At 39.0% G+C, this 11,306-nt stretch overlaps 1 protein-coding gene across 1 annotated transcript in view; it reads right to left on the reverse strand.

Annotated features, from left to right (window-relative positions):
• The window catches only part of LOC101861213 (neuroglian), a gene marked incomplete in the record, with an annotated part of 43,624 nt that overhangs the window by 10,941 nt on the left and 21,377 nt on the right, over positions 1-11,306 (reverse strand). Inside the window, 11 exon segments of the mRNA XM_005100916.3 lie at positions 737-919; positions 1,516-1,638; positions 2,590-2,692; positions 3,627-3,737; positions 4,672-4,805; positions 5,985-6,243; positions 7,174-7,321; positions 8,353-8,461; positions 8,802-8,921; positions 10,065-10,176; positions 10,350-10,484. Of these exon segments, the coding sequence (XP_005100973.2) occupies positions 737-919; positions 1,516-1,638; positions 2,590-2,692; positions 3,627-3,737; positions 4,672-4,805; positions 5,985-6,243; positions 7,174-7,321; positions 8,353-8,461; positions 8,802-8,921; positions 10,065-10,176; positions 10,350-10,484 (1,537 nt within the window).

The following is an 11,306-nucleotide window of genomic DNA, read 5'->3' on the forward strand; positions in this document are numbered from 1 at the left end:
CAGGCAGAGAGAGAGAGAGAGAGAGAGAGAGAGAGAGAGAGAGAATGTTCTAGAGTAAACTTGCAAGCTCAAATCTAATTCACCCCAGAGTGCACGATGTTTCCATCGCGGTCATCACAAATTAGCTGACAAGAAATATGTGTGTTCCTTTACAAACAAGCTATTCTTGTGCTTTTCAAAAAACTTTGCACAATATCATTCAATTTTAGGCAAAGTTGTAAAATAGAGCACAAAACTCGATGGTTCAGTTGGTTTTGTCTGTGTGTAAGAAACTGGACTGGACTACGAGATGGGAGGCCTGGGGTCGAATCAAATCGGAACTCAGATTGATTGAAGATTTAAAATAACTTCGTTCTCATCCTCTTTTATAGGAGATTAATACAGTGGCCTGTTGATTGATTAGTGAATGCAGACTCAGAAATAATGTTCAGAAAGTGTATCGGTGACACGGAGTTCTCTAATGATTATAATGAATTTTGAATGCATGTACTTTTCAGTGAATTTCGATAATAAAAGTAGATGTGCCGAGATTGGATAGTGGCCAGAGCCAGGCAAATGTGGTGTTGAATGCTCTCCACCATATGTACCTGGCGGTATAGGGAGAGAGTAAGTAAGTAAGTAAGTAAGTAAAAAAGTGAGTTTTTAATACAAAGGGTAGTTTTCCGTGAATGTATAAGATGGTAAAAATGAACATAAGAAGGAAAAAGAAAGAATAAAAAGAGAAAAAAACCCTCACCGAAAGAATCTTTTGTGGTTCTCTCTATGAAGTACTCTTCGCCTCGGCCGGCAGCGGTTCGAGCCCACAGGTAGATTCTGTATTTTGTGTTGGGCATAAGTCCGCTAAGCATGGCTGTTGTGGCGTACCCATCATTGACTTGCGGTTGTCGCTCTTGCATTTCTTCCAGATGTAGACCTTGTACTGCGGCAAGGATAGAGCAACGTTCTACGGTTATAAAAACAGTATGTGTTGTTTTCTTTTTGCTTTTTCTATTCTGCATTTCTAGAAGTAGTATGCCCTGTAAGTTGTGTGTGGGTGCCAACCCGAGCTTTGTGAAGTACAACAGCCCAAGAGACAATCAGAGAAACCTACTGGAAAGCTTCACCACTTGCGATTCGACGAACACATTATTATCCTCTGCTCAAATGGTCACCTTACGCTAGTTTCGAACTCCAGGAGGTGATAATACAATAGAAATGAAGATCAATATACATTAAATAAAAATGTCCTTTGATCGTCTTTGAAGTGCAAACTAGCTCACCCCACCCCCAAAAGCACCCCCCCCAAAAAAAAAAAACAACAACAACAACAAAAACACAAACAACAACAACAACAAACCAACAAACAACAAAGCAATCAACGACAAAAAGCAAAGAATAAAAAGCAACCCCAAAAAAGTCCTAAAAACAAACAAACGAGTCGCGTCTTGCTTGAAGTGCAAGCAGTCACTAGCAAAAGGGAATGGCGTTTTAACCTTTACACAATCAAAGCCAGTGGGCAAGATTTGGCGGACTCACCTTCCTGGTAACCGATGTCGAAACCAACCAGGTCACCCCGATTGTCCAGTGGAGGTCGCCACTGTAGGTTGATGTGGGTGTCGCCAATGTTGAGCTCCTCCATAAACTCTACAGGACCCGGAACTGTGGACAGAGAGAAAGGTGGACACCATCATAGTAAACATGCTGAAGTTTTAGTTATAGTTTTTTTTTGGTAAGAATTTTACGGCACTTGCAATACTATTAGCTTATTAAAGAGTCAATGATATTTGAGGTTTACTGACATACAAAGAAAAGAAGACGACGTGAGATTCTTCTCAGAGAGGTAGTCTTTTCATTGAGTATCTCTACCTTTCTTCTAGGATGTGGCACCCCACTCAACGCTGGTTGGCCCCCATAGGCACCCTGTCTCTTTAATGATCTGAATTGTGTCAATTAGATTTGTTTAGTAAGAGTTTTACGGCGCTTGCAACTACAAAGGGTCATATGAGCGCGTGAGTAAATTAGGGGCGGGGGCGGATTAATACATTAACAATTCAAAATAGTCTCAATGTTTTCTTTTAATTCCAAATACGAATTCCAGTTGTTTCCTTGCTTTTTGAAGGGTCGTTTATATGTCTCGTGTGATGTGTGCTATACATTACCCTAATAAATAGACCTGCCGCTGGTCCTTATCCTTACCAGCCCCATAAAACGCTACTGTGTGTATCATGAACATTGTAAGAGTAACAACATCGACAGCAACAACACCAGCAACAATAATAACAGCGACGAGAACATCAAGAAGAAGAAGAAGAAGAAGAAGAAGAAGAAGAAGAAGAAGAAGAAGAAGAACAACAACAACAACAACAACAACAACAACAACTACAACAGCAACAACAACAACAACAACAACAACAACAACAACAACAACAACAACATCAACAATATTAACAACATGAACGATAACAACAACAACAACATCAGCAACAACAACAACAACAGCGGCAACATCGAAGACAATAACAACAACAACAAGCACACGGTATACACGTATACAAGTTGCCTCCTGAGGTTAGAACAGAAAACAAGCTTATAGTATGCCATTCCACTTACGGCCTGGTGGAGTAATGAACTTGACAGTATCGGAGGGTGTGCTGACGTAGAAGTTGTTGAGCAAGGACACCCGGGCCACGAGGTTTGTGTTGGGAAGCAGAGACTGAGGGAACATGAATCCAAAAACAAATGAATGTGAACTCATTTTATGGAAAGCATACATTTTATAAAGATGTACATATCTAAGAGAACCAAAGAGGTTATAAATAGTACTATTTATCATAACGTCTTTGCAGATATCCAAAATTAATAGCAAAGTAGCTTGCCGTTTTGGTTAAAGTTATGAACTCGAGAGTACGCCTCATTGTCTAGGGATCTCCTAAAGTATGGTTTTAAAGCCTCTTTTAACACTATAAGGTCAGAAACGGGCGGGACCCCCGAATCCAACATCCATATCGGATAGATAAAGGCCCAAAGGAAGGAGAAACTTGAAAGCTTAAATGCAATTATTATTATTATTATTATTATTATTATTATTATTATTATTATTATTATTATTATTATTATTATTATTAAAGCTCAGCAGACAACTAAAAGTGCGTCCTCTTGTAGCACAAGATTGTTCCAACAGAGATTCAAAACCAGGCCATCAGCACTATGGTTCATAACGATACTGACTGAGCTTTTTGGGGTCTTGTGAAGAAGTCTGAATCTATGAGATTTCCGTCCGGAGCCCAGATGTAGGGGTCCAGTAGGTAAAGAAAGTCAGGTGTCAAAGGGTTAAGATCACTATGAAAGCAAAGTAAATTATGATGTTGTATTTGTACAGGCGAGAACTGCTTAATTTTGAGTAATTGCAGCTACTACTACTACTACTACTACTACTACTACTACTACTACTACTACTACTACTTTATTAATGGTAACTTAGTAATAACGATAACAATAAAATAAATAATATATAATAATGATGATGACGATGATGATGATGATGACGATGATGTTGATAATGATGATTGATGATGATAGAAATTGAACAGAACTGTCTCACAAATCAAAATAAGAACTTGAAGTAAAAATCATCTGTATCGTACAACCTGAATATGGTACTGAAACTGGTCTCCCGTTTGGTTGGCGGGAAGCATTTCTGGCCTCAGGTTCCAGGTCCGGATGGTGTCACTTCGGTAATTTTCCTGCCACGCTTGGATCTGAGAAGAGGCAACGGTTGGTGAGTACAGGTCGAAAATTGTGTTTTCGTTGCTAATCACATCTCAAATAAAGTTGTTTGAAACTGCAATATACTGCCCTATTAACAATTCAAGATTACTTGAGTGTACAGGAATGCGAGAATGAATAAAAGATATCAGAGAGAGAGAGAGAGAGAGAGAGAGAGAGAGAGAGAGAGAGAGAGAGAGAGAGAGAGAGAGAGAGAGAGAGAAAGAGAGAGAGAGGAGGGAGTGAGAGAGAGTGATATATGATTTATATATATATATATATATATATATATATATATATATATATATATATATAGAGAGAGAGAGAGAGAGAGAGAGAGAGAGAGAGAGAGAGAGAGAGAGAGAGAGAGAGAGAGAGAGAGAGAGAGAGAGAGAGAGAGAGAGAGAGAGAGACAAAGAAAGAGAACGGAGAAGGGGGGGGGGGGGTTTGAAGGAGTAGCTTACAGCAGAGCAAAAGTCATCCAATCCATTTAGGTCGGCTGAAAAGGATTTCATATTATTTTCTTCATATGCCATAAACCATAATATTAAAGTTTTTGTCAGAGATTGAACCTCCAATATAAAATCGATGTCCAATATAGAACGGAGACTAAATTTTGGAGAGCAATGGACAAGCTTCAAATATTCCAAATATATGCTGGAAATTCACGAGTTGACTTTGTAGCAGGTTCACTTGCTTTGCACGCCTGGGTTTCACAACCGAACCTGCAACGTGTCCCTATTTTATTGCAGGTAAAATTATTTCATTGTGTTCATATACTTACATGAAAAAAGACTAGCACCTCAATACGCCAATTATTTCGCGAATCTTTTTTTATTTTAGGATATGAAATACCACCAAACGCCCTTGATATTGAGATTGTACCAGAAGACAACACATTGTTTTGTGTACACTTAATAGACTCACCTGAAAACCTCTAAATTCTCCTCTGATCAGGGTATCCACTTTCCCGATCTCCGCACGCAGGAAGTCCCATGTGAAGAGGGCACTTGAGGACCTAATTTCCGCCACTTGGAGGTTTGTGGGGGTGATCTCAGGCACTGAGAAAGTTGTGAAGAATCTAAGTTGAAGTGATTACATCAATAATGGCACTCATTAGGGAGTCCCTGATTGTTAATTATTAACTGCACAATTTAGATGGTTTGAAAACGGGATGTTTTGGCTATGGAATATAGTATTCTGACAGAAAGGTGAAGAAATGCCTCTACAAGTGGGCATCGAGCTCACATCTTCTATGTGCAAATGCGAAGGACTTAACCATGAAACCATACGACGTTGGTTTAGGAATGCACTTGTCAAAAATAGAATAATATGTCGGAGTGGATAATAAGCTTTTTCGTATTCTCTTTCCTTCTGTCTCTGTGTTTGTCGCTGTCCCTGTGTGTCTACCCGTACGCCCGTCTTTACATCTGTCTGACTTTATCTTCATATGTCTCCGTCAGTCCATCTGACTGTCTGCCTGTCTTTCTGATTTTCTGCCTGTTTCTCTTTCTGGTGTAAAATTGAAAAACAAAAGCCTGCAGACATCGTCAGCAGTGTTGACTACAATAGATTTCACACATGGCATTGTCGCAAAAAACAGCCAAACCTTGCATACGATGAAACCTCAGTTTTGAAGAACATTTTAACCCGTCAAATTAAACTCAGCCAAAGACAGGAGAAACCAAACACACAACAGCACAGCTCACAAACGAACTCCGACTTGAATGTGTGTTTGTATGCTGATGCACACTTGGAGTTCGTAGATTACGGAAAGGTCTTAACATGAACGTTGTAATAACAAAAAGTGCACCCCCCCCCCCAATATGCGACTGCAGGATGCCCATGGTAAAAAGCTGCCTTAGAGATCATAGTGCCCATGGCGGTGTTAAAAGGAACCGCATTAAAGAAATAACTTCTCCACTCGAAAATGGAAGTTACGACTTCTGAGAATCGTTTTGCTACTATCGGGTACTAAACTGTGGCTCGGATGGCCCTTGTTCAAATCACCTACGGGTCGGTCTTGAACTAAATTAATTTGGGAAGTTTTCAAGGCTCTCAATCTGGCAAGGTACTATTAGACAGACTTTACACTTGAAGGCTCCACATCATAATTAGCGTCACAGTTTTGGAAGGGCCTTAAACACCCAACGCCATAGGTGTCCAATGCCAAATGTGTTTGCAAAACAAAGAATCGAACAAATTACAAACCAAACCAGTATACACGTGAACAAACTCACTGCTCTCATAGGAATATCCGACAACTCCATGCTCCTGTTCGGAGGAGAAACCATTCGAGTTCTTCGCCCTTACGCTGATGTTGAAAGGATGGTAGGGAGTCCCTACGCTCATGTTGAAGGTGGACGTTTTCCAGTCTTGGATGGTCTTCGAGCCGACGTTGGTGTCTGCATCGCCGTAGCGGTGTATCCTCAGCTCATACGAGAGGACAGCTCTACTCCCGGCTACGCCAGTCTCCCCGTGGTATTCCGGAGGTACAGGCTGGGAACAGAATCATATGAGAGGCGTCGTAGTGAAATCACGTGCTCGTCAAAATAATGAAATCGAGAAAACCTGTATTTTCCCGCCGGCGTAGCAATGTTTATGGAATTTTTGTTCTTTGGCTCAAAATCTGTTATATTCAGTTAGACCACATTTCTGAGTAGATTTTACTAGAAAATGTTACTTAAAGGCACAAAAACTGTTAGTTTTCCGTTGTCAAGGACCCTGAAGTTATGGAAGTCACCAAACTTTGGCCGCCATTTACTCACCAATTCTACCTTCCTTCAATCACAAATATCTCGACTCCTTTTCAAGATAGATTTTTGTTTCATTGTAAGCAAAACGAACAAGAGCGCTATAAGATAATACCAACAACTCCACATACCCCAAAATTGACGAGCGCCTGATTCCACTACGTCGTGATACAATGCTGTGAGAGCGTGTTTGAGCTTAGTACCTCTATGCAAAACATTGTAGTTTTTTCTTGGCACAGGAATATCATATTTATATTTATGACTCGTTAATGGCACCTTTTTAATTTTAGATACTTAATTAAGTTGAGATCTCTAAATTTATCGGTGGGTGGTTTCCGGGCGGTCTGGTGTGGTTTGCTCCTTCTTTTCTATCAAGCATCGATCGTCATCATCTCTCCTTCTTCTTTTCTTTGTAAGTAGCTCTCTAGTAGCAAATGTAATCTTTGGCACTTTATATGACCTTACGGTGTTGAAAGTGCCATTAAACTCTTAATAAAGATAAAGTCCACCTGGACAGGCTACTGGAAGAACATACGGTAACTTTTACAAGCGAAAGACCCGTTTGTTTGTCTTGAACCTATGCTGAGTCAAAACAGCTCGCTCCTTAATTATCTAAATTGTGTCGATTGGACAATAAAAAATTAATCTATTATTTTAGTGACCCCGAGCTACTGACCGTCCACTCGATGTGTATCTTGCCATGGAGATCCCCGATCGTCCGTACATTGCGCGGGTTTCGCTTGGGCCGAGCGTTGGACGTGACGCACTGGGAGGTGGACGGTGCGCTAGGCTGGCTCTGGCCAATCTTGTTGAATGACGTCACTCTGTTGGGAAAAAAAGTGATAGTAGTTTCGTGAATTTGTTCGTTTTGAACACGTTGATTGTATACATACATTGGTGAAATTGTTCTTTTGATAATGTTGAATGTATACGTACATTGGTGAAAAAATTGTTCTTTTTGAAAACATCTAATGAATACTTTCATTAGGGAATTTGTTCTTTTTGAAAACGTTGACAGCATAAATATTGGTGAAGTTTGTTGTTGTTTTTTACAGACGTTGACTGTATACATAAGGTGGAAATTTTGTTCTTTTTTGAAGTAGTTGACCGTATACGTACATTGATGAATATATTATTGACCGTATTCATACATTATTTTGGATTCTCACCTTCTCCATTCTATCGTATTTTTATATTTCATAAAATGTATACTAATTCCTGCAAAATGAAGAACACTAAATTCATTCATTTATTCAAACACTATTCCATTATTAATTAACTAATTAATAATTAATTAATTAATTAATTAATTAATTAATTAATTCACACATGTGTCTATCAAAGAACGTCTCACGAGTCTCACATAACTTAGCTGACAAGCCAAACGGACGAAGTAAACTTGTTGGGCAAAAACCACACGGTACAAGTAGCCTACTCAATGTATTTAAGAGTAAGCTGGGTGCATTCATCCCAGAATTGCCTGCATTCACTATATTAAGTATCCTTGTACATTATATAAGGGAACGCATCTAGAGCTTCAATTGCACGAACATGACATTAAACTTACTGGGTAGCTTAAACACCTGGAACACACACACACACACACACACACACACACACACACAAACACACACACACACACACACACACACACACACACACACACATACACACATACACACATATACACAAAAGCAAATTTGAGATGTGCATTTTAAAAACGGTACTGGTTTATTGATAGATAGATAGATAGATAAATAGATAGATAGATAGATAGATAGATAGATAGATAGATAGATAGATAGATAGATAGATAGATAGATAGATAGATAGATAGATAATGTAGGTAAGCTACCTGAACGAATAGTCTATTCCAGAAGACAGGGTTATATTCGCCTCGGCTCTCTTGCTGTTTGTGGTATTAGCAAATACCCAGTGGTTAGGGTCTATTGAGGATCTGTATTCTGGAGGAGAGTTAAAACGATGTCAAAGTCTTTTTCATATTCATAATATTCATATTCACATTCATATTCATATTCATACTCATATTCATATTCATATTCTTATCATTGTTATTACTATTAGTAATGTAGCTGTCACCACTGTAATATCATTTGAACTGCTATAATCCGTTGGATTATTTTTTAAAACACAATTGTTTACATACAAGTTAGGAGGTTCAGTGGGCAGGTAAAGCATCCCACCTCTTTAAATATCTAAACTGAGTCGATGTGGGTTTAAAATATTAATTTATTAGTATCCAATAAAGAGCAGGAGGCCGGCTGGAATGTAAGGCCAACGTACCCACTGTGAAGTACTGGATGGGGGCGTTGTTGAAACTGCCCGGCATCCACGCGAGCTCAGCGTAGGTTCCTGCGTTGCACGAGTTGAGCACTTTCACGTCAGTAGCCTTCTCCGGCACATCTGAGGACATCAGTCCAAACTGGTTTAATTATGGGGAGAGACTTGGCGAAAAACAAAACAAAACAAAAACAACCAGCCCACCAACCAACCAACCAAACTAGCAAACAACCAAACAAAGAACTAACACCCCCCCCCCCCACCACAAAAAACAACTATCCCAGACTAACAAAAATTTAGCAGCAGACAAGCAGCAGCACCAGCAATAACTACATTAACTCTTTAAAGATGTAATGGACACATAATATGTCCGACAGCAGACCAAAGACCATGCTATGGCGCATTTCGTACAATACTACACAGATCATTTACACAAATTTGCATATTTCATATTATGAATATTGCAGTTTGGTATTTTAACTTTCAGATGGAGAAAATCTTATTTTAAAAAAAACCTGTTTGAACGACGAAGATAGATCTATACCACTTCCTTTTTTAAAATGCCCCTAAACTGTGCTTCATCAAGGGGTGTGAAAGACCATAATGCGCGTCCTACGAGATTTAAGAACAACAGCGGCAGCAGTAACTAAGTTGCCGCGAACAATAATAAAACAACAAAGAAAGAAACAAAAAAATCACAAAACAGTATCGGAAATAAAAGACATTCTAACTGATTCAATTTTCTAGTCAAATAACACATTGTCAATACAATTATTGACTTAGGTGGTCGTTCATTCGTTTGTTGAGGCATGGACTAAAGCGCTTGTGGGTCTTGCTCAAAATCGAACGTATCTGTTTTATTTGAATTTTTTTCATCCCTCAACGACTCCCCGTTAAAACAATACAGTCAACATTAAGGTGTAACTCTAAAACTTACCCGAAAAGCTGTACTGATTTATATATCTATCCATGTATCCACAGCAAACGACAGTGTAGTGTTGTTATTTCCTCTGAACAGTCTAGGTGACAGTTTCCTGAGATAGCTGCATTTCACTTGGTATTATAAACGTAGTCATTTTGTGTTCAAAAGGATCCAAGTCTGATATCGATTAATTCCAGTTATAACAAAGACACAGATTATTTTGATCTTTAAAAGACATTCTGTCCCAGATATTAAATGGGAACCCTCCACAGGTGTGGTAAAATATGTTGAATATAATATTTTGGTTTTAAAAGAAGATTTTAAAAAAAAAGGTTTCAACTTACTTGTAACCACCAGTCTGGCTGACGCCAAATCGCTGTCCAGTCCATTACTGACCACACATGCGTAGGTGCCAGTATCTCGGACGCCTGTGCCACTGATGGTCAAAGAGTTGTCCTGGTAATAAGGAGGAAATAGGATTTAGAAGTTCGACTGCAGTGCTCTGTTTGAGTGAGGACACGAACAGCAACGGTAATATTGCATTAGGCTATACAAGTGTATACACAGTAAGAGGAATCCTGAGTATAATAAACAAACAAGCAAACTAACTAAGAAAAAGAACAACTCACTTGTATATTGATAAACATGTTAGACGTAATGTCCACAGCCTGGCCATCCTTGAGCCACGACACCTTCAAGTTGTGCGTCTCTTGGGGGTCTGTTGTGCCTGAGCAAGTGAACTTTGCGTTCATGCCCTTTCTTACCTGAGAAAAAAATGCATTTGTTTGATTTAGTTGAGGTATAAAAAGATATTGCTTTCCGTGATTATGAAAAAGCATCTTCGAAAACCCAAACGCAACTTTTTTAAAGTCGCCACCTGGGTTCATAAAAACCTTTGTTGCGCGTTTATACTATAAACTCATTAAGAAAAATCTCTTTTCCAATATTAAGAAGACAAGATACAATACCTCAATACAGTATCAAACCGGAAACATTGTAGATACCGCCACTAGCAATTTAGATGATTAAAAATAGTATCTGAATTAAAGAAGTGAACGTTCGAGTATTATTCAGTCTTTCAGTCTTTGGGTAAGCACCCTTTACACAACAACTGTTTTTGGGGTCTAAGTAAACTCAGATTTATTCAGTTGTAGGAGTGATGTGTGCTATATCAAGAAAAAAAAATATGCTCGGAAATAATATGTTTAAGTAGGAAAACATCACCTCTAGCAATCACTATGACTAATAAACTTCCAAACGTGCTTACAGTTGTATAGATTTGAATTAGTAAAGCGAGCTCTGTAGACAAGTTATAGTTCTCTTCCTGCTTCTACATCGTGGTGGACCGGGCTCTTGTGCCACAATAAGTCATATCAAGGATGGTCTTGCTTTAAAAAAAAAGATTTTAAAGCTAATACAGTTTAATGGGTCAAACGGGTCTTCCAAACTGAGATAATCTAAACACGCTGTGAAAAGAATAAAAAGTCTATTTTAAGGTGTGATGTGTCGTTCGAGATGATACTATGAGCTCCGTCAGGTTACTGGTGTTTGTAGTCTGACGACGATGCCGCTCCCTGAGGGGGGGG

This window comes from Aplysia californica, unplaced genomic scaffold, assembly GCF_000002075.1.
Source record: "Aplysia californica isolate F4 #8 unplaced genomic scaffold, AplCal3.0 scaffold00264, whole genome shotgun sequence".
NCBI lineage: Eukaryota > Metazoa > Mollusca > Gastropoda > Aplysiida > Aplysiidae > Aplysia > Aplysia californica.